This window comes from Aphelocoma coerulescens, chromosome 15, assembly GCF_041296385.1.
Source record: "Aphelocoma coerulescens isolate FSJ_1873_10779 chromosome 15, UR_Acoe_1.0, whole genome shotgun sequence".
NCBI classification, from domain to species: domain Eukaryota; kingdom Metazoa; phylum Chordata; class Aves; order Passeriformes; family Corvidae; genus Aphelocoma; species Aphelocoma coerulescens.
Genome location: NC_091029.1, coordinates 11,928,012 through 11,950,786, shown reverse-complemented (window position 1 = coordinate 11,950,786; position 22,775 = coordinate 11,928,012). Strand labels below are relative to the sequence as shown.

General features: G+C 62.0%; 1 protein-coding gene across 7 annotated transcripts; it reads right to left on the bottom strand.

Annotated features, from left to right (window-relative positions):
* Positions 1-528: 528 nt before the first annotated feature.
* Positions 529-22,374, bottom strand: SMTN (smoothelin). 7 transcript variants are annotated; one of them, XM_069031250.1, is made up of 22 exons: positions 22,149-22,374; positions 17,182-17,342; positions 16,846-16,939; positions 16,675-16,753; positions 16,298-16,581; positions 14,713-14,815; positions 14,271-14,521; positions 14,093-14,144; positions 12,790-12,888; positions 11,943-12,266; positions 10,876-10,979; positions 8,729-8,845; positions 7,552-7,710; positions 7,386-7,461; positions 6,956-7,120; positions 6,343-6,405; positions 6,117-6,180; positions 5,624-5,794; positions 5,402-5,525; positions 5,179-5,330; positions 3,722-3,893; positions 529-825 (listed from the first exon to the last, which is right to left on the bottom strand). In XM_069031250.1, the coding sequence occupies exons 1-21, from the start codon at positions 22,197-22,199 to the stop codon at positions 3,749-3,751; spliced, it is 2,838 nt and encodes a 945-aa protein (XP_068887351.1). In that variant the 5' UTR covers positions 22,200-22,374; the 3' UTR covers positions 529-825; positions 3,722-3,748. The 7 variants fall into 7 exon arrangements, with proteins under 7 accessions (XP_068887351.1, XP_068887349.1, XP_068887352.1 ...); XM_069031249.1 differs by lacking the exon at positions 529-825 and adding an exon at positions 1,353-1,441; XM_069031248.1 differs by lacking the exon at positions 3,722-3,893 and having other exon boundaries at positions 529-1,441.
* Between the last annotated feature and the right edge of the window lie 401 nt (positions 22,375-22,775).

Sequence of the window (22,775 nt, the reverse complement as noted above, 5' to 3'; positions counted from 1 at the left end):
GGTCATAGTCACTGCTGGTGAGCCACAAACCAACCTACAGAGCAACTGTGCCATTCCTGTGCCAACCCTCCCCAGCATGATAGAGGGGTGAGGGTGGTGGGCACCATGGCATGGGATGAGCTGCTCTCACAGGGTGCAGGGGGATGGGCATGAGCCCATGAGTGAGTCCTGCAGTGTTGAACTGAAGTCCCATGGCTGCATGGGCCCAGTGGGGACAGCTGACCCTGAGCTAGGGAAGGAAGTGGGGCACAGCTACATTTGACCACAGCCCTGCTGGCCACATGGGATCTTTTCCCTGTGCCAGGCCTGGGGCGATGGGGGGCGGTGAACCGACAGCCCTGGTCAGGTGGTTCAGCTATGGACATCATCAATGAGTGGAGGAGCAGTACATGCCCCAGTGTCCCTCTGGGCTGGGCGAGCAGTGGAATTGCAGGTAGAGAGGGCAGGAGCAGCTGGACTGCCAGTGCTCCCCAAGCACTGTGGTGTGCAATATGCTACCGGGAGAAGGACCTGAGCCAGAGACATTGCCTTTGATAAACCTTTATTATCTGGCTGGTGTTGGTACACGTGTCAGCGCGAGTGTAGAGATGTGACAGAGGGGCTAGCAGCGCTGAGCACGTGGGTGCCCTGAGCTGGAGAGGGGAGTGGGGGAGGCTTGTCCCAGCTTGTCCTTTGGCCTTGCTCCCCTGGGACCCTTTGCCCCTGCCCACTCCCCAGCCCACAGGTGCCCCCAACATGGAAGTGCCCCAGGTGCACGTGGAGGTGGGAAGCAGGGTGTCAGCACAGTTGTGGAGCTGTTCCCAGGGAGGTGACACGAAGCAGGGCCTGCAGTGGGCAGAGAGGCTTCCTTGCAGGGGGCCAAGGGAACCACTGCAGGATGCACCATGACCCTGGCTGGACCTCACAGCCCTGCTCAGCCACAGACTCATGCAGTGTCCCGAGTCTGAGGGCACAGCTGTGCCCAGGCCCCCCCCAGGGACACAGGGATGCTGCCTGCAGGGCAAATAATTCCTGGAGAACAAATAACTTAATAGGCTGGAGCATGGGGGGTAAGCCAAGCTGGGAGCATCCCCAGCAGCGCCCAGCTGGCTCTGCCCACAGGGTCAGCCCACAGCTGGCCGAGGCAGAAGCAGCTCTGCCAAGGCAGAGGTGTGGGGGTGCCCCGGTGGAAGAGTTCTCCTGTCCCCAGTGCCAGACCCATGGCCCCCCAGACCCTCCCGGGGCAAGCAGCTCCCCTCCCCCTGGGCAGCTCTGGGGTGAGGGCAGCAGTGGGGGTGGGCAGGGCAGGCTCTAGCACTCTTTCTGCCGCATGCGCAACTCGTGGCGACGCAGGTGGTTATAGAGGGACTGCACATAGGTGAAGACGCACTTGGCGTCTGGCTTCTTCCCCATGATCATCATGTCTTCGACCTCCACCAGCGGCACGCAGTCCACCAGCGTCCTGCAGAGATGAAGCCTTCAGCATGGCCTGAGGCAGGCTGCCCCATGTGGGAGCTGGGATGGGCACCCCACACTGCCCTGGGCCTGCTGGTGTGGGTACTGCTGCCCTCAGACCGGCTCAGCTCCTTTCACACACCCCCCACCCCCACCCTGTTACCCACCGTCCTGCTGCTCCTGACACTGGGAAGAGCATGTGCTATCTGCCCTGGGAGGTGCCTGCCCCAGGGCAGGGGTTGCCCAACTATCTGCACCCCTTGCTCCCCTGGTACTCTCGGTCCCAGCTCCTGGTGTTGGCAGTCATCCCCTGCTAAAGCCGCACCCCCTCCTCCTCTTGCTCCTCCAGCCGATGCTGGTGACCTCTAGGGAGAGCCCTGCCTGGCTGCAGCTGTTTGCTGTGCCCCTGCCTCAAACCCTACCAAGTGGTCCAGGGAAAGCAGGGCGTGGGTCTTGGTTACATGCTGCCCCTTACTCCTGCCTCAAGCCCTGGTCCTGCTCTTCTGCCTTCCCCCAAGCCCTGCCAGTCTGGCTCCCACCCTTGCCCCAGACTGGAGCCCAGGGGCTGCCTGCCCCAGGCCCAGCACACCCTACTGCTGGAGTGGGCACTGCCCTGCCTCAGCCCACTCAACCTGGCCTGTGCCTATCTCCTCTCCCTGCCCCACCACAGTGCAGGGGTCCATGTAAGACCCTGCTCCAGCAGCTACCAGTCTTGCAGGGCCCTGGCAGATCAGCTGTGATTGTGTCCCCATCCCCATAATAGCCTTGGGGCCTCTGCCCTTTTGGTGGGGTGGCCCATTCTGCCTTGCCACCCATCCAGTGCCCTGGGCCATGTCTCTCCCCAAGTGGAGGCTCCCAGGGTGCTTGAAGGGGCTGACAACACGATTAGGGATCACTGTGACAACCAGGAAGGACATGGAGAGGGATCCAGCCACCTCTGTCCTCTCCCTTTTACTGGGAGAGGAGCGGGGGCACAGGAGCAACCCTGCCTCTGCTGCCAACCCTTCTGGCCCTGCCCAGCCCCCTGCACCCCTACCAGGCACTGTCCCCCCTTCAGGGGACAGATGGTGCTGGAGCATGCCAGGCTGCTGCTGCTGGAGCAAGGGCTGCACTTGCACTGGGGTCTGTGCTGACACAAACTGGCAGCACCTGCTGCCGCCATGGCCAGTTCAGCTGCTTTGGCCCGGCAGAACTCAAGGTTCTGCCCCAAGACTCTGGATGCACAAGGAGGATACCCCAAGGCAGGGCTCTGCCCCAAAAGACAGGGTGCACAAGGAGGGTCTGAAGCCAATGCTGCCACCCACCACCACAACACCCTCACCCCCAAGCCCTGTACCTCCCCTCTCCCCTCCTGCAGTAGCCCCACTGCACACATTGGCCCCCTAGACACCGGCAATCCCAGCCAGTGTCAGCCCCTAGGGAGCACCAGGGCCCAGGAGAGCCCCCCACCCTTGGTCCCATGGCCCCCAGCATCCCATTAGGTCTCTGCTGCCTGGTCAGTGGGCTCCCAGCCCACAGCCTGGCTGGCACCAGCCCCACCTCGTGATTTGGCCACCATGGGGATGGGGGGGCAATGCTTGGGGCCTTGGGAAAGCCCTTGCCACTGCCAGCCTGGCTCGGGGGGTGATGGCAGAGCAATGGCAGCACACAGAGAGTAACTCTGCCCTTATAAAGCCATTGTTTGGGCCCTGGTGTGCCAGTGCTGTGCAGAGCCAGGGGAGCTGCAGCTCCAGCGCCAGCCAGGATGCCCTGAGAGGCGCAAACACGGCAGGCCGAGGCAGGACCTGAGCCTTGAGTCACACTTTCCAGGCTCCTGCTTCTGCCCATATATGAGCAGGCAGCATTTCAGAGCTGGTCATGCACTCTGGGGCAGGGGAATGAGGCAGCAAGTCCAAGCAGTGATGCTGCAGCATCCTGGAGGGCCACCCCACACTCAGGCAGCACCACTCAGAACATCTTGAGTGGCATCCCCAGCAGCTGATCCATGAGTCAGGCTCAGCCATGGGAGGAGGGCTCTGTTATCACTACTGCCCTCCCCACAGCTGGAGAGCCAACAGTCTGTGACACAGTCCCCCCTGCCCAAACTCCCATAGGCACTATTCCAGAAGGCCCGACCCCAGCCAGCTGTCTCTGCCCACCTCCTGCTGGGCCCTGTCTGGCACCACCAGGACTCATCCCTCACCCACCAGCATCCCCCAGCCTCATCCCCAGCTGAGGCAGTCAGTTCCCTGCCGAGCCCTGGTGGTTGTGGGGGCATGGGCAGGTACTTGGAGGGGAAGGTTCTCACCATTGGTCCTGGGGGGGTGACAATGGGCTACGACTTTTTGGTTTTTACCAGCCCCTTCTGGACCAGGCAGCGATAGAATTCCTGAATGTATGTGTACACACACTTCCAATCTGGCTCGCGCATCCGGACCATGTCCTCCACGTCCAGCAACTGTGGACAGTCCGCGTGCTTCCTGGGTGCAGGGAGAGAGAGGGGCAAGCCAGTGACCGCAGCCCAGTCAGGGAGGGGAGGAAGAGAAAACAAGAGACACAGATCAGTGCAGTTCCCGTCCCATTGGCAGCTGCTCCGCTCTGGCATGCTCTGGGGATGCACGATGCAGGGGCAGGAGGGCTTTGGGCACCCCATGCCGAGGCCATTCAGTGAGATTGGGGGGGCACAAGCAAGGGAGAGAGGGGCAGGTGAGTGGCGTGGAGAGGCGTGAAGTCCAGAGGTAAAGACAGATGGAAGAGGAGGAGGAGTGAGGTGTTCTGGCACGCCAGGTGCTCGGGGAGCGGGTTCCAAAGTGGAGCATTGCTCTATATAGCTCCTATATAGACCCGCTGGGAGGATGGGGGGGCAAGCCCAGCCCTCCTGCCCAGCTCCACTTGGAACCGCGCAGCACAGCCCTGGTGCAGGAAGCTCGGGAGAGGACGCTCACAAGAGCTGGAGGAGGAGGAAGGACGAGAGGCCACTTGGCTTCCAGGCCGGAGAGATCGATGGCTCTCTCAAGTCCGCACACCAGTTTCCCAATTAAGGCAAAAAATCCATTAACAGGAGCGCCAAGAACCAGGCCCACAGCCCCCTTCTCGCTCCACCAAACAGCACCACGGCACCCTGGGAGCTTGCGGGAGCCTCCAGCTCACCCCGCCACCTTGGACATCAGCAGGATGGGACCCCCACCCTCAGCCCTGCCCCTGGGCAGGGTGCTGGAGGAGAGGAGTGGGTGGGTGGGAGAGAGACAGAAGGAAGGAGAGAAGGGCTGGCTGCCAGCCCTCCAGCTGGGCGCACTCCCATCTCTCAGCACCCAGGAAAACCAGAAGCAAAAGGGAAGAGACTGGAGAAGCTGCAACGGTGTTTGAGCCCCTACAACTGTGAAAGGAGGCACCTGGCACAGGCAAACCTTGCTCCCCCCACAGGCTGCAGTGCCACACCTGGTACCCCAGGGTGGTATGTACTGCCTGAAGCCAGGTGGGCTTGTGGGGCTGCTGCTCTTCCTTTGGGTGCTCTGCCCCACACCCAGGAACCCAGATTCCCAGACCCACCCTTGCCACACCAGACTGGGTTGCACTGGCCTCTTGAGACTCTGCTGCTGCTTGCCCCCACAGTGCCTAACCTCGTTGCATTGCATGGGGGAGTGACACCTACTAGAACCCACCTCCAGCACCATCACCTCCACATGTTCCCCCTCGCCCCAGTAGTGAGCAGGAGAGCCACCCCAAGCCATCCCAAGTCCACGTGACAGCAAGAGAGGTACGTACTCTGCAGAAGAGAAGGCCACCTCAAAGTTTTGGCGGCGGTTCTGGGGTGTCAGCTTACTGTAGTCAAACGCGTCAGGGAAAAAATTGTGGACCAAGGCACAGAAGGCCATGCCATCACTCCAGCTGGATGAGAAGTTCTGGATGTCCACGTGCTGAGAGGGCAACAGAGTTACCAAGGGACAGAGTGACTGGCCTTGGGACAGGAAGAGGAGGTGGCACCCACCTCATAGCCCCGGGTCTTGGCTCTGCACCAGTCCAGCAACATCTGCTTGATACTGCTGGCGTTGGGCACGCCAAAGCTGGAGGAGCGCTGCACAGTGGTCTGCGATGCTGCGGGGTTTGGTGAACTGTGGCAGGAGACACGGGGTGTTATCCACAGCTGCAGGGTGTTGTTATTTGTGCAGCACTCACTGCCCCGGCCAGCCTGCCCCAGGCCCAGCCTCACCTCCCACCCTCCTTCTGCAGCTTCTCCATCATGGCCTTGCGTGCCTGTGAGGCTGATGTCTTGGGCAGGCTCTGAGCCTTCATCAGTTCCTTCTTCTTCTCCGCCTGACGCCGCTCCAGCGCAGCCAGGCTGCTCTGCCGAGAGGCACTCTCATCCTCACGGTCAAAAATGCTGGGAGAGAGACAGGCAGTGCTGTGGGCAGCCCAGGGGAGGGCAAGCAGTGGTCTCAGCCCACGGCCAGCCCTGGCACTCAGGAGACCTCCATGTCCCTGGGACAGAAGAGAGGTGGCTTAAGGTCCTCAGCTGGCAGACCTATCTCTGTGCCCATGGAAGGACCCATGAGAGCCTCTGAACACAGTGAACATAGCCCACAGACCCAGAAGGCTTTGGGGCCACGTTTGTGTGGGGACGCTGCAAGCTGGGCAGAAGGTTTGCACAAGCAGGTGAATGACAGGGACCGTGTGGAGCTGTCCCCACAGGCGCCTCTGCTCACCTGCCTGTCTTCTTGGATGAGGAGCTGTAGGATGATTTGGTTTGAACGAAAGTGCTGTTGCCATCTGCAGAGAGAGGAAGGAGAGAGGCCCTGGGCAGGAGCAGAGGGCAGCTGTGCCAGGCAGGCAGGACTCTACCTGCACCAGGGCAGTGACAGCTCAGTGGTAGCAATGCCCCAGGGTTACACCCTGAGGATGCCATGGGGAAAGGGCAGGAAAAACTCTTACTGTCTGATCTCTTCACATAACTCGACTCCATGGTTGTAGTATGGGAGGTCTTGGTGCCATCACCTGCAGGGACAGGGCAACAGGAACTGCTGGGCTGGGAGGAGCAGCACCCACAGATGCCTGCTGCTGCCAAGCACCCTCGCACCCATGCAGTGCACCCATGCAGTGCACCAGGGAGAAGTCCCAGATGGTAGAGCCATGCGCATGGCAGGCAGAGGGAGGACAGAGGACGTATGCCCCCCAGGCAGAGAACAAACAGGCAAGCGCAAAGCAGCAGGGAGCTGGGGCATCCCTCAGCCCCTGCAGTCACTCAGCTTGAGCCACCCAGGGACGGGGAGAGCAGGGATATAGGAGACAAGAGACAGGCCAAAGGTGCAGATGAGGCCCTGCCATCCTGACAGGGTTGGGGATTCAGAGGGAAGTCACCAGAGCAGAATCCTTAATTATCCCCAGGCAGGCTCTGGCCAAGCCAGAACCACAGTCCTGCTCCCAGCAGAGTCAAGCCAGACTCAGGACAGGCAGTGAATGGCAAAGGATCTGTGGTGGAGGAGCACTGGGAAGGATTCTGCAAGGCTCCCAAACGGCTGGCACACCCCCCCAGCCGAACCCGTACTAGACTGGATGAGACGCTCAGTCTTGGTGACAGTGCTGCGTGCCGAGCCATCGGCTGACTGAGTGCTCTGCATGGTGGTGGTCTCTGTGGTGTGGCCAGCCCTTCCTGCCACAGATTGGCTCCTCGCTTCCTGCAGCCGCTGGTCCCGCTCCTTCTCCCGCTGGTCTGCAAATATGAGTGGGAGATGGCATCAGCAGCGAGGTGGGGTGGGGGGCATGGTTCCTGCCACACCAAGGGTCCTGCAGCTTCTGCTGGCCCACCACTGGCTCACGGGAAGGATGATGTCCTTGGCCTTGCAAAGCCAGGGGGGCAACAGAGGACCCAGGATGCACCCTCCTGCACTTCCTCGTAGCTGGACATCCCCACTTCAGCACCCCATATTGCTACCACCACTGCTCTGACCCCAGTGGGGGTCACCATCCGTGAGTACCTCGCTTGCGCTGGCGCAGCTCCCGCATAGCATTTCGAATCAGCCGTCGCTCCTCAAAGTCTGTTGTACGATCCAGCTGCAAGAGGGGAAGCCATCATTAGTCTTCTGCCACCAGCTTGAGGTCCCTTTACCTTCCTGCAGGAGCCCAAGCCAAAGGAAGAGGTACCATCTTATCCAGAACATCCTCATCCTCAATCCTGCTCAGCTCCTCGACATTCAGCTTGCTCTTCCTCTCCACCTCCCTCACTTGCACCTTCTCCATGCCATTGGGCAGCTCTGGTTCCAGCCTTGGCGCCTGGTGCTGCTCTACCACCTCCGGCTCCATCTGCAAGGACATCATCGTGTGGCTGAGCCCCTGCCAGCCTGGCCATCCCCCCACCTATTCTCAGGGTCCAGGCCTTCATCACCCTGACACCTGCCCAGTGCTACAGGCAGTGAGGACCCTGGAGAGGATGTGCCACATGGGGCGTTAAGTGCTCCCAGCTGGTGGGATGCCGCAAGCATCTGCAGCACCCAAGGCAGGCAGGGGAGCACGATACTGTCCTGCAGCACCCTGTGCCCCAGGAGGGCCCAGCAGTCATTCTCCTCCTCCCAGTATGGCTGCCAAAATATCTCCAAATCCTCTCTGCTCCCTGGCAGGAGGTGGCTGGGCCCCCCAGCAGGCAGGGGCTGCCCAGGACTCTGGGCTGGGCAGTGGCTGTTACCCAGCACTGGGCAAGGTGCTGGCAAGGCCAGTGCATGCCATTAGCAGCACAGGGATTTCTACAGAATTAAGGGACTTAGTGTAGAGAAGAGCATGTGCAGGAGATCAAGAGCCTTCCCCCACATCCCTGCCAGGATCTAGGCCAGTTCAGCCCCTGCCCGAGCACAGCCAGGACGCCAAGTCCCTTTCAGCACGACCCCCCAGCAATGCACAGCAGGCAGTGGGCCAGGCCCAGAATAGGGCACAGAGGCAGCAGGGATGACAGAGTGGGGCCAGAGCAACCACACACACACCTGGCCCCATCCTCCATCCTGTGGCCCAGTAACCAATCCATGGCAAAGCCATTGGCAGGAGCCGATGCTGGCCACATACGCCCATGCCACCACCTGTGCCTGGTGCTGTGGTGGGGGCAGAACAGCTGCCTGCAGCCTCCCACCTGGCACACTGGGAATGCAGAACAGGTGGGTGCACAGCCCCATCACAGTGAGCCCAAGGAGAGGCAGATCCCCATGATGCTGTGTCCCTGTGCACCACTGTCACAGTCATGCCTTGTGCCAAGGCTACAGACACCCCCAGGAGCCCTGGGGGCTGGTGACTCCCTTCCACCCCCCTTTCATGGGGCAGGGCTGCCCACACTCACGCTGCTGTTGCTTCGGGAGAGATGCAGGGCCGATTGCTGGCGCGTACTGGAGAAAGTGGGTGGATGGGCCACAGGGCCACTGGGCTCCTCCGTGCCCTCAAAGTGGGTGCAAGGGTCCTGTGCTTCCAGAAAGAGGGTGCTGATGTCCTCCCCAGGGGGCTCCTGCAGCCCTGGCGCCAGCAGATCGATGCGGCGGCCCAGGCGCCCCAGCTCTGCCCGCAACTCCAGGTGCTCCTGCTCCAATGTCTGCAGTGCCTGCGCCAGCGCCTGCACTCGCTGCAGGGCCCGCTCCAGCTGCCCCTCTGCTGTCCCCCGGAACACCACCAGCTCCTGCCGCAGCTCTGCCAGCTCAGCCGCCCCAGCCTGTGCCAGCCCCTCCAAGCTGACCCCCGGCATGGTGGCGGTGCAGGCGCTGTGGCGAGCCCTGCACAGCTGTCCACTGCCCTTTATAGAGGCCCAGGCACCCCCCCGGCTGGAGGCTGGCCCACTCCCTGCCTGTGGGCTATTCTGGTCCCAGCAGCCGGGGGTCCCGTGCAGGGGTGCTGAGCCAGGCGCCACACTTGGCAGTGCATCCGGCTCTGGAACCAGGTGGCTCAGCAAGGGAAGCCCTGCAAGAGGCCCTCCCCCACCCCCAGTGGCTGCCAGGGCCAGACAGCCTCCTGGGGGCTGTGGGACAAAGTGGTGGGGACCAGCCCTGACCACTGCAGTGCTGGGTGAGTGAAAAAGCCAACCACTGCTGTGTCCTTTCCCCCAAGTGCCTTCCCACTCTGGGCTGGCATCACCCACAGCACATCTCCAGCCCCAGGCTGGCATCAGTGCCACAGCATGGATTTTAGGTCTTCATATCCCCATGCTGCCCAGTGCCTGCTCCAAGGAGAGCAGGTCCCTGCATGACGGGCACAGGCAGCACGCCACCAGTGAGAAGACATGCCACTGTGACTACTGCCCCCAGGTCCCTGCACCCTGCTGGTCCTCCAACCAAGCTCTACCTGGAAGGGCTGCCAGCACAGCTGCGTCATCCTCCTCCTCCTCCTTAACCACCAGGAGCATACCTGGAGGCTGCATCTCCTGACAGGCAGCTGACAGGTCTCAGGCCCCCCACCTCACTGGACAGACCCACTAATACCTTAATGAGAGCTGACAAGTGCTCGGGCCAAGCCTGCCCAAGCGCATTAGCACAGGGAAGTCACCCCACTGCAGACAGCTGCCCACAGGCAGGACCTGCTGGCAGGCGCAGGCAGCACCTGTGGGCACTGCCTGCCTCATGCTGGCAAGGGCTGGGCTGAGGATGGGGTGAAGCCAGTGGTACCACAGCCACCAGTATGTCACAGGCCACAGGTGGTACGGTACCACAGCCACTGGCAGTGACACAGGCCACCCACAGTGCTGTTCCCGCAAAGGCAGCCAGGCGTGCACAGGGCTACAAGGGAGACAGAGCTGTGTTTGACATCCTGGCTCTGGCCAAGGCAGCACACGGGCGCCTCACATTACCCTAGATGGGCAGGAGCAGATAAAAGCACTTGAAGGGCTGTCTCCTGTATGCACCCAGCCCTAGGGTGACCACAGCCTGTTCTCCCTGCAAAACACTGCAGAGGGATTGTTTTCTCAGGTTTTTTCTCCAGTTGCATCCAAGAATCCCTCCTGGATGGGCTGCAGCTGTGGCCTCTCTCCACTCAGGACGGCATAGCAGGAACAGGCAGGACCCCAACCCACAGCTCCAGGGTGCTTTAGAGACCTTTGAGGAGTAGCCCCACTCCAAGGCGGGCTCCCCAGACACATGGCCAAGGTCCATCCCCAGGAGGAAAAACAGAGCGGTGGTTGGCAATGGGTTTTTCCCTGAGCTGCTGCCACCCTCAAAGGTGTTTAAAACAGAGGGAGACCCACTCCTTGTTCCCCTCCACCCATCTCCCCAAGTGTCTGGGTACATGGTGGCACAATTCAGAGTGCAGGGGGCTCATGTGAGGCTGTGCAACCACAAACAACGTCCAGGGTCTCTTGGTGAAAAAAACCCCACCAAAACAAAAGCACCGACCAAAACCAGACAGAGCCTCCAGAGCATGCTGCCTGCACTAATTCCTTGGTCCCTGGTCCCCACCCCAAGCCCTGGAGCTGCCAGGCAATGGCCAGGTGGCCCTCTGGGCACTCACCTTGGTGACATTGCTGCTGACACTGCTGATGTTGCAGATGCTGCTGACAGTGCTGGGGATGGTGGTGATACGGATGGGGGTGGTCCGCAGCCCCAGAGTCACCTCTGCAAGGGGAGCAAGAGGCATGTGGGGTCCGACCCAGCCCACAGGCTCAGCCCCACAGCTGGGGAGTGGCTCTGGCTGGGCTATCTGCCTGCCCCACACATCCTGCCCTGGCAGCAAGCACTGAGCTCTGGAAGAGGCAAAGGGCTTTGGGGACGAGCAAGGGATGGGGAAGTTGAGACCCCTCACTGCCCTGGCTTATCATCCTCCCCAAGGAAGGGCACTTTCTGCAGTGCTCCAGCTGAAGCCAAGGCCCCCCAGTGAGAGGGATGGCCACAGGAGCCACATCTGCAGGCAGGCAGGGCTGGGGTAGGGCTGGAACAGACACGGTGCAGCAGTGGGATGGGACAGAGCAGGATGGTGTGGGCTCCCCTGAACCAGCAGGTCAGTGAGGAGAGGATGGGGCAGGGCTGCGGGGCCAGGGCAGGGATTGGGGAATGACCCCAAACATAAACATGGTAAGACAGTGGGGCTGGGGACAGCCTGCAGGGCCAGATGGTCTCCCTGAACTGAGATGCCCCGACCAGGCTGAAAGTGCATGCCAAAGGATGAGTGCTACCAGGCACACTCTGTTCTCCTGGCAGCACCTGTGCTCAGCCTCTGGGCTGCCAGCACTCAAATGCCACCACTGCTGATCAGCACCCGCCTGGCCTGGCTCAGCCTGCCCGCCTTCACCTACCCACTTGTGCCCACCATCTATCAGTGCCTGGCTGCCACTGGCACTCACTTGCTCCACTGCCCAGCTGTGCACATTGTCATATTAGGAGCACAGTCCTGTAGTGCTCACAGCCCTGCAGATGTCCACTCCCCTGCGGTGCCCATCTTCCTGAGGGATCCCCACCTTTTCCAGTCACACCTCCCTGCGTGACACCCATGCCCACTACCCCCACAGTGTCAAGCCTCATGACAGATGCCACATGCGCACTGGACCTGTCCTGCGCACCCCGTACCCCATCAGTGCTCACCTGCCCGCTGGCTGCCGGGGACAGCCGTGATGCGAGATGCCAGGGGCTGCACACGCCCATCCTTGATCTCGATGGTGAAGAAGGTCTTCATGGCGTCGAGGCGGGGACCGGCAGGGCGCGGGGCCGGGCGCTGCTCTGCGCCGCCGCCGCCGCTGCCCCGTGCGTTTTGAGGGGGCGCCGGCGGGGCCGTGCGGGGCCCCCGCTGCCATTGGGCGGCCCCGGCCCGCCCCCCCGCGCCGCCCGCCCCCGCCGTCCCGAACCGCTGCGCGCGCTCCCGCACCGAGCCGGCGGCGGGGGAAGGTGGGGGTCCGGCGGGGCGCGGCGCTGCGGGGATGGGCGCGGGGTCACCGGACTGCGGCCGCCCCCGTGTGTCCCTGACGGGGCTTGGCCCTGCACCGTGCGTGCAGCCCCCCGCGATGCACGCTGCCCCCCATCCTGGGGTGCCCCCTGCGATGCATGCTGCCCCCCGTCCAGGATGCCACACTGTGCATGCAGCCCCCCTGGGTTGCCCACACGATGCACAATGCCCCCGGAGTGCCTGACCATGCATGCAGCCCCCCACAGTGACCACAGGATGTATTGCTGCCCCCCAGAGATCCCATAATACACCCAGCATTTCCCGGGGTGGCTGCAGCCCCTTAAAGCCTCCGGTCCCTCCCCCCACTGCTGCCGGGTGCTTGTGCACATGGATGGGAGGGAGGGAGCGATTCTGGGCAGGAAGCAAAAGAGCAGGTGGGCAGCCAGCAGCATCCTGACACTTGCAGAGCTCCACACCTGCCCAGGCTCCACCGGCAACATCCCGCCACCGGGAAGCAGAGAACGGAGGCAGCCACCACTTGGATCTTACCCGTGGGGCCAGCCAGGCAAAGGGAGGAGGGCGTCAGCTCCCACCGGTGAGTATTCTGGTGAGCCGGGGTCCCCATTACCTCCTGGGTGGGCACTGATGCTTGGGAAGAGACAGGCCAGGGAAGGAATGAGACAAAGGGAGCAGAGGTAAGCATGGCACAGGTGCTGCTGCCATCCCCCACCCCAGCACAGCACCCTGGAATCTCCTTCCCCATCACTCCACACTCCCCAGAGCTTAGTGCCAAAATCCACCAGCACTCGTAGGCTTCCCTGCACCCCAGGCATGGGCTCTGCCCTGCAATTCAAAACCACACTGCAGAGGAGGGTAGGCTCTGTGCCCAGCAGTGCAGTGGGGGTACCTGGGGTCTGTGTTGAAAGGCTGGGATCACCCCTGTTCTCACCAGGCCCTGACACAGCATTGCCTCTGGAGGGATGTTGAGGGGGCCAGGTGGCTCAGACTTCAAGGGTGCAGCCACGGCTCTGCCCTGGGGCTGGAGACATTGATGCCCATGGAGGGAGGAGGGCTCAGCTTCTCCTCAGAACCCAGGTTTGAGCCTCCCTGTGAGGCAAGAGGGGGTTGGGTCCTGCACACTTCCCTCTACCCCAGGGCTGTGCCATGCTGCAACCCACCACCCCCAGCATCTTCCCAGGGCTTCTTCCTTCCCATGAGCCATCAGCCTCCAGGGGCTCCTCAGAGGGACAGCAACCTCCGCCTATCAGGGCAGCAACCCCGACCCTGGAAGCAGAGAGCTGCTTTTTGGTTTTTCCCCATTTCCTCCTGGTACAGCCATGGGGATGGTTTTCCCAGCAGTAGGAAGAGGGCAACTGCTGGCCACCGGCACCCCTCAGGGCTGTGGGGAGGCCCTGCAGGGTGCTAGGCTCAGGGCGGGGGTTGTCAGAGCCAGCCATGCACAGCTCCCAGCCTTATTGGGACAAAGAATGCAAAAGGCCAGGGTTTATTGCTGGCACTGATTCCCTTTCACGGCCCTGCAGCCACCCGGCCAGAGTGGAAGCCCCAGTAAACAGCCTGCCTGGCACCCAGCTCCGTGGCTGGGGTGGGCATTGCCACCGCTTGGCTAGGCAGCAATCAGCCCCCAGCTATGGGTGGCCTTTGGCCTGGCCACGTCCTACACTCACATTCCTGGCCCAGCACATGCGGGCTGGAGTCACGTCCCCAGGGCTGCCTGGGATGTACAGGCAGCAGGACACTAGAGCGGGGGGGGGGGGGGGGAGGCCTGGGGCGGGGCTGCCCAGCTGGCAGGGCCCCATGGCTCTTGTGTCACCCCCCTCAGGGCTACACTTACCCACTGGTGGCCTCCTGTGTCTCCCACCTGGCCTGTGCACCCCAACATGAAGCTGTGGGAGGAGAGGGGCAGAGCACTCAGCTGGGGGTTACATGCAGTACCCCCATCAAGTTGCCTTCACCCACAGACTGCCAGCCCTGGGCAAGGAGAGCAGCGGCAGCTGCCACCAGTTCTGTACCTGGTTGCCAGCACTGGGCTGGCCCGGGATGGGGTGCTCCCTTCTGGGACCTTGCACCACACTGGGCTCTGGGGCGCTGGCAGGTCTGCCCAGGTTCCCTTCATTCCAAGCTGCCTGGGGCTGCCCCTGGGGCTGGCCATGCTGCAGGTCCTCACCACCATCCTCAGGCTCCGGATCGGGCTCTGGGGCTGGCTGCAGCTCCAGGAGCACAAGGGTCCCCGAAACCACAGCTGTGAGTAAGAGAAGAGGCTCTGCTCGGGAAGCCTGCAGCTGTCTGCAATGCATCCCTACTCATGCAGCTCCTCCAGGCACCTGGCTGCCCTGCCCACCATTGTGAGATGCCATATGCATCTCCCTCCATCATCTTGCAGCTGGCCAGGCACAGCTCTTGCCCCAGGCACGCACCCAGAGGGCTTTGCCATGGACATTTGTGGGGACTCACCCTGACCAGTGGGTTTCTCGGGGTCTCCCGCCTGCTGGCTGCACAGCTCCTTCATCCTGTCTGGGACATGCTCCTGCTCCACCACATCCTCTCGCTTGTGGGCCTGGGGAGAGCAGAACCAGCCACACTCCAGTCTCTGACCGTGCCACCATGTCCCATTCCAGCCAGGGACGCACAGGCTGTGGTCTCTTCCCATGCTATCCAGCTCCCTGCCTGCATGCTGCCGGGAATGGACAAGCCAGTCCCTGCACAGGGGTCACAGCAGGAGGCTCATAGGGCAACGAGTGTCCCCACACCCCACTGCATCCTGTGGGCAGGGAGGGAGACAGTGTCTAGTGAAGGAGGACCCCAAATCTGCCCCATGCCCCTAGCCCAGGCACTCCAGGGCTCCATGATACAGGAAACACTCAGTTTTACCCTGTCCTCGTTCATGGCACCTGCAGCTCTGCTTGGCAAATGATGAAATATTCTGGACATAGGACCACACACAGGTGACAGATGTGTCTCTGACATAAGTCTGAGCAGGGCTAGGGTGTCCTGGTGTCAGCTAGGGAACAAGGTGCCAGTCCTGGCTGTGCCAGTGCCTCTAGCAGCACCATGAGTCCAGAGCAGGGGGAGACGAAGATGGGCCCATACCCTGAAGGGGCACAGGGGGACCAGGCCTCAAACCCAAGGACGGAAGTGGTATTGGGTTTGGAGCAATGAGTCAGACTGAATGGAACAGCCCTCTCAGCTGCTCACTGATGTCCCAGCCCAGCTAGGGCTTGGGGGCTGCATGCCAGCACATCCAGATGGGGAGGCAGACAGTGCTGAAAGGTGGCACAAGGCCACATCCCTTCTGCAGCCTCCTGCTACGGCCCTGGGGCAGGCAGAGGAAGAAGCAGGGATAGACAGAGGCAGATGCGGGAACCCATGCCTTCTCACCCAGCTGTGGTTAAATCCATTGCTTCTCTTCCCACCCTCACCCTCAAAGGGCAACCCCACAGGGTTGGGTGCAGAGATCTCCTACCACCATACAGTCTCTGCAGGGTCACCCCTCCTGCACTGAAAACCCCAGCTTGTGCTCATTCCTTCCACCTCTGCCCACCAGCTCATCCTTCACCCATCCAGAAAGCCCCCAGCTTCACTCCAGAATGAGCCCTGAACCCTTGAAGGATGGCAGGAACAGCCGTCATGAGAAGGAGGATAGGGAATCAAGGTTTCTACCCATGCAAGGGAACTGCTGCAGGAGAGATGAGCAACTGTTGCCTCCAAAGAGCCCCATCCCCAAGAATTGGAGCAGGGAGGAGTGCACCACACGCACCAAGGGGCTCCCAGATCCCCACCAGGTTGCACTCTTGGGAGAAGCCATGGGGCACCCTGGCCTGAGGCCCCAGCCTCAGCTCACCACTGCTGGAGCCACGCTGGCACAGCCCAGCCATATCTCCCCTGCCCCCAAAGACCCCAGCCCCACCTGCCTCAGTCCCTTCAGGCAGGCGAGCACAGATTGCCCAGGGCTCTGTGCTCCAGAAAGGCTGGCACAGGAGCCCCAGGAAGGGGTAAAATCTTGAACCATCCCACCCCCTGAAGTGCCCTACACACTCACCGCTGAGCCTTCGGGCTCCTGGGCAGGGGGCTGCTCCACAGCCTCCCCATACCCACTCTCATCTGGCCCAGCCAGTGCTGGCTCTGCATCATCCTGCTGGCTGCTCTCCCTGCTCCTGTCTGTGCCTGGTGGCTTGGTGCTGCCCTCACCACAGCTCTCTTCACTCCCAGTAAGGGCTGGTGTTTCAGCATTGTCCCTCTGGACAATGTTCGCTTCCCCAGGCACAGTGGGGGACTTGCTGCCATCCCTCCGGCTGCTCTGCACATTCCCAGACAGGGTCGCGGCTGGATGGAAGCAAAGATGGTGTTCAGGAAGGAGCTGCCCACATCCCAGACTTTCCAGGGCGTCCACCCCGGAACATGGGAATGGTACCTCACCTTCAATCTCCTCAGCCCGCAGCTTACGGATAGCAGCTCGGATCAACTTGCGCTCCTCATACTCACCTGCTGCCCGCAGCTGCAAGGGGGAAGGACCCAGGAAAGAGCAGGGTCAGCCCCAGCACAAGGTCCATCCCAGCAAATGGTCTCCCCCAGCACACAGTTGCTCACCAGTTTTGTCAGTTCCTCCACGCTGGTGATGGCTTCCAGCTGCTCAGACAAGGCAGCCAGGGCTGCCTGCTGCTCCTCTTCCAGGCGCTGGGACCTGAGCAGGGTGAGAGCGGTGGCCATCTGGGAGCTGTCACAGGCACTTGCGAGCAAAGTCCCCTTGTGGGCAGCTGGCAAATCCAGGCAACGGGCCCCACCATGTGCCAAGCTGCTCTGTGCTAGGCTGCTCCCACCCTCATGTTCATCCAAATCTGTCCCAGCCACAGTGGGGCCAGGTACTGCAGTCCCCATCTCCCAGGGCAGAGGGAGAGAATGACCCCAGCTCCCCACAGGACTCACTGTGGCCAATTCTCCTTGTTGTTCTGTCGTTGGCTGCTGCGCTCTGGGCGGAAGCGCTTGGATGCCAATGTCTCCTCGTCCCGCTCCAACTCCTGCCGCTGCAGCTCCCGGATGGCCGAGCGGATGCGGCGCCGCTCGGCCAGGTCCAGTGTGGCCTCCAGCTAGGGGCACAGGGCAGAGCTCAGCACTGGCTCTGGTCACTGAGCCCCCATTTCAGACCTGGTGCTGCCCTTTGCCACGCTGCCATGAGCTGCCCACACTCTGGACAAAGGTGCTGTCTTGTCTGTGGCACCCATGTGCCCAGTGCGTGCTGCCCAGCACTGCTAGGCCCTGTGGAAAGTGGGCACGGCCCCCCTGGGGCAGGATGCTGGGACCGGCCATGGTGAGGAGGGGCTGCCACGGTGGCACTGAGACCTCCGGGCATGTAAAGGTCAAAGAAATGAGCATGTGAAATGAACACCCACCAGTGGTCCTGCAGCCTCCAAGGGTTGGTGCCCTGAAGCTCTGCCCCTCCCAGTGCCACCAGCTCTGGAATGAGCCCTCCTCCCACCCATGCCAGCCCCTCCAGCAGCGAAGGGACAGGAGAGCCCATTCTCTTCCCATCCCATGTCCCCCCAGAGGTGCTGATTGAAAAGGTCCCAGCAGCCCACCGAGGGGTCATTTTGGCCACCCTGCAGCCCTCCCCACCCTCATCCACTGCTAGGGGATGGCAGGCAGCTTTTGGAGCCAAATCCATGAGTGGGATCTGTCCTAAATCCTAGTCCAACCCCTTATGTGCGGGAAGCACAGCCACAACTCCCCCAGATGCCCCCCATGAACATCCCACAGGCACTCCAGGTGCTCCTCAGCCCACCCAAGGCCAGCACCTGCCATGGGCACCCAGAGTTGCTCCCCCTCTTCCAGATCAGATCACACCCCAGTCCCACTACCAGATCCAGTTTTTCCAGACGGCCATGAATACACCTCCTGATGTTGAAGGGGCAGAAGGCAGCCAGATCTGCAGTGAAAGGCCAGCCAGGGCAGGCATGGGCCCACTATCCTCACACTGTCCTGCTGTGGGACAACAAGACTGCCCTGACACTAGGAACCTGGGAAGTGGTTTCCCATGGAGCTTGTTTAAAATAAACCCTGTGACCAACAGCAGCTGCTGTCAGCAGCAAGACCCATCACGCTGGGAGAAGCCACGGCTGTGCCACAGGACAAGAGCATCAGTCCATTCCCTTCCTGTCCCATGGGCCACTGACTGGCCACCCATCCAGGCTCTCTGGTTCCACTGCAGCAGAGATCCAGGGTCGGTCCCTTGATTGCACCTGAACTGAGCCACACTGGGGGCCCCAGATCACCACCTGTAAGCAGACCCCTCTGCAGAGACTCTGAGAAGCTATTGCACTTTGCCCTCTCTGCTTGGAGTTTGGTGATATTCGGAGAGTATTCCCATCTTAGTGAAGCCAGGAAGCACAGAGCAGGCACAGAGATCCCATGCGCCATCCCAGCAGCAGCCAAAACTGTGGTACTCCAACCCTTGCCCGCTGCAAAACCCAACTGGGAGCATATCCTTCCCCAACTGGGAAAATCCCAGTGGCCAGGACCACCAACCCCTAGGGAAGACCAACTCTAAAAATACACATAACCTCTGGGGGAGCTGCCTGGAGCAAGGGTGCTCTTTCTCTCCCACCTCAGCAGCCCCCACCATGCCAGCAGGCAGTACCATCCCTTCCAGCATCCTGGCTAGAGCTGAAGCCTGCAGCCCCCTCTGTGCTTTTATCCAGAGCAGGCACCTCTGCCACCACAGGGCCAGGGAAGCAGCTGGGAAGAGTGGGAGCCATGGCACTGCCAGAGCAGTGGGGAGTGTTAGAGAGAAAACCAGCCCCTCCATCCTCATGGGCCTCTCATTTCCTGTCTGCCCCTGACGGCTGACGGCATCCCAAGGAGGCTGCTACAGTGGGGACACTACTACCAGGACAAAGGCATGGTCCAGCAGCAATGGCCTGCTGGGAAGCCCGGCTCCCTGCACATACAGCAGCATTGATGGGCTGGGAAGTGGTGGAATCTGGTTCAGCTCAAAATGAAGGGCTGGAGGCAGAGCTTTGCAGTAAGGACAGCACTCCCTGCAGCTATCCAAAGGCTATGAGGACAGGAAAACAGTCCTCAACTGCATATTGGGTGGCCAAGGCCTTGGCCCTTCCCTAAATAAGCTGCTGGCAGCGAGTGGCTTGGCCCCAGCAGCTGGGTCAGGGAAATGAGGAAGGTGGGAGGAGGGAGGAGAAGGGGCGTGTGCACAGCAGCTACATAAGTTGTGAGTGCCAGGGAAGGCAGACACAATGGAACACCAGCCCCGCACACCCTGATGGAGGGAACATGCTGGCACCAGTGTGTGCTGTGTGGCACCCACCTGCCGGCTCTGAGGTCTGCCCTATCCAGGAGGCTCCAGCTGAGACCTGACCTGCACCCAAGTCCTGGAAGGCTTCTCCCCACAGGACAAATGGCAGAGCAGGAGAAAATGCCTTATTCCAAGCCCACATCAGCAGGGAGCTGGGATGAGGCAGCTTTGGAAGCTCCGTGGCCAGTGGCAGGGGAAAGCATGCTGGAAACCGCAACAGCTGCGAAGAGACCAAGGGGCCCAGCCCTGCCGGCAGAGGCAGGCTCAGGGATTAGCACATGCCAGGGCCCCATGGGCCCTGCTCAGCTTCCAGCAAATTAATGGTTCCAAGCAAACACCCTCCTCAGCCGACAGAGTGCTTCTGTGAAAGGGCACTGGCACAGCACCCATAGGATGCTTCCCCACTGGTGCCCAACACAGCAGTGCTCAGAGCCCTGGTGAGGTGGGCAGCTCCTCCAGGACGGCTGCAATTAGCCCTGCATCCATCTGGCTCTTTGGAGTGCCTGAGCACACAGTACTTTGGAGGCTGAAGCCTGGCCACTGGGAAACCACTTTGCAACATCAGATGAGCCTGGCACACTGAGCACCTCCTACAGCCCCAAGCTTCACTGTCACCTTTGGAAAGAGCCATGGGAGCATAGGTGTCCCCTGGCAGAGGAAAGCAGGAAGGACACTGGATGACAGGGACATGGCAGGGATGCAGTGCTTCTCAGGGCCATTGAAGATTTGCCAAAGGCTACTGGGTGTAAGAAGGAGATCTCATGGCAGCGACTTTCCTAGCTCAAGCCTGCCCTGCCTCCAAAGATATTTACATCCTCCCTAATTAACCAGACTAAGATTTGGAGGGGCTGGGAGAGGGAAGCATTCCCCAGCCCAAGGCCAGCAGCCTGGAGCTCAGCACAGCCATGAGCACTCAAACAATCCCCTGCTTCTGACCAGAGGCTTCCTGGCAGCTCCCAGCCCAGCCAGCACAGGAGTGAGGGGGCTGCAGGGATCTCCTCAAGTCCCCCAGCCTCCTTCTTCCAGTTTCCTTGGGGACATCAGATGCTGCTGCCTAGGTGTCACTTGCTGGGAGAAATGAGGAGAAGCAAGGCAGAGTGGAGAGCTGGGGAGAGCAGAGAAGGAAGGAAGCGGTGGGAGAGGCAGTTTTCCCTTATATGGACTAATCCTCTTCCAGCTGAGTGGTGCCAAAAACCTAACCAGAAGAAAAATAATTCTTTCCCTGCCTCACATCAGCTCAGAGGAGGCTTTCCCCAGCCTGTGCCACAAAGCACAGGGAGATCTGGGTCACAAGCATGGTGCTCTGGGGAGGCAAAGCCCCAGCATGTCAAAGAAAAAGCCCCCACAGAAGCAGTCCTTGCTGCAGGATGCGATCCACCTCCCTGGGCTAGCCAGAGACTAGGAACCCACCACTGCTCCTGGGACTTCATCTCAGATCAGAGACCTCGGCTGGGACATGGCAGAGCTGGAGCATTGGCAGGATGGGGAAACACCCAGACCACCCATCCCCAAACCTCTGGATGGGTGGCCTGTTAGCCCCGACATCACCCCACGAGAAGCAAGTAGACTTCTCTGCTCGAACCACGGGAAGGTCTGCATGTCGTCACTCAGAGATGGCTGAGGGTAGCAGGACAGGAGACTCAGTCGGGGACAGCCTCCATGCCGACCCACGGCACAGCCCCCGCTTCCCCACGGCATCCCGACTCCTTCCTGTTCCAGCAGACCTGCCTTCCCGGCTGACTCAGCTTCCTGCTGTGACCATTCCCCAGCGCTGGGCCGGGCCACCCCGGCTCAACCCCCGGGGCAGCCAGCACAGCCCCAGCCTCGGACCGGGGGTCCCTGCGGTTGCCCTAAGTCGGGCAGTTGTAGGGGCTTCCCGGGACACCAGCCCCGGCCGAATATCCTGAGTCCCGTCTTCGGGACACGGAGGGCCTCCAGAGCCCACTGGACCCGGCAGCGCACAACTGCGGCTCTCGCTCCTCGGGCAGTGCCCGGCCGGTGCTCCAGAAGCCGTCGCGCAGGAGGGGATGGGATGCAAAGCCATGCGGGCAGAGCCTGGGAAGTGCGCCTGGCACCGCGCCAGCCCCCGGCTGCGCGGGAACCCGCAACGGGAAAGCCGGGAGCAGGGAACCGTTGCCGGCATGGGGGAACGATTCTCCGGGATCCGCCGGCCGAGAAGATGGAGCTGGGGCAGGCGGTACGGCCGGGCGCGGTTGCGAGCAAAGGGGCAAGCGCGGTCAGAAGAGCGGGGCCAGAGCCTCCGGAATCACCGGAGTAGAGCGGAGGCTCATGCTGGAGCTCACCCGGGCCCAGAGCCCGACCCGGGCCGGCGCGGGTCCCTCCAGGTGCTTCCGCCCAGGATCAGAGCTGGGTCCCCAGCGCTACATCCGCTCCCAGACATTGCTCGGAATCCCCCCGGCCCAGCGACAGACCCGAGGCCCGCCCGGTCTCGCTCTGCCCTCGCCTGGGACAGCAGCCCCCGGCCCGGGGGATTCAAGGAGCCGAGGCATCTCCAGGCACGATCCGCCCCTGGAGCCACCGCGGGCGCGCACCGTACCCCGAGCCCCGGAGCAGCCGCGAGACTCACCAGCTTCCGCAGCGCTCCCTCGTCCATCCCGAGGAGGTTCTCCTGGGACATCCTGCCCGTCGGGCCCACGCTGCTGCGGCCCGAGCTCGGTGGCGGCCGACACAACAAAGGGCGGCCGGGGCGGCGCGGCCCCGCGCTCGGTTCGGCTGCGCTCCCGCCCCGCCCCGCCGGCTCCACTCCACTCCACTCCACTCCACTCCACTCCACTCCACTCCACTCCACTCCACTCCACTCCACTCCACTCCACTCCACTCCACTCCACTCCACTCCACTCCACTCCACTCCACTCCACTCCACTGCCGTTCGTGCTCCCAGGAGCGCTGCAGCCCCGACGCTTCTCATCGCCCCGCCCCGCCACCGCCTGCCCGGCCCGGCCCGGCCCGGCCCGGCCCGGCCCCGCCCCGCCCCGCCGGACCTGCGGGTCTCGGGTCCCGAATCCCGGTGCCCAGCCCTGTTCCGGCACCGTGACTCGGGCACTGAGACAAGTCGCCGTGGCGTGCCGCGGGCCTCCGGACTCAGTCCCGTCCCGGTCCCCACGCCGGTGCCGGTGCAGCCGAACTCGGGCCTGGCCCGCTTGGGGTGGCACCCCAGGGTGTATCGCTGCCCGCAGAGTGTTCCCGAGCCCAG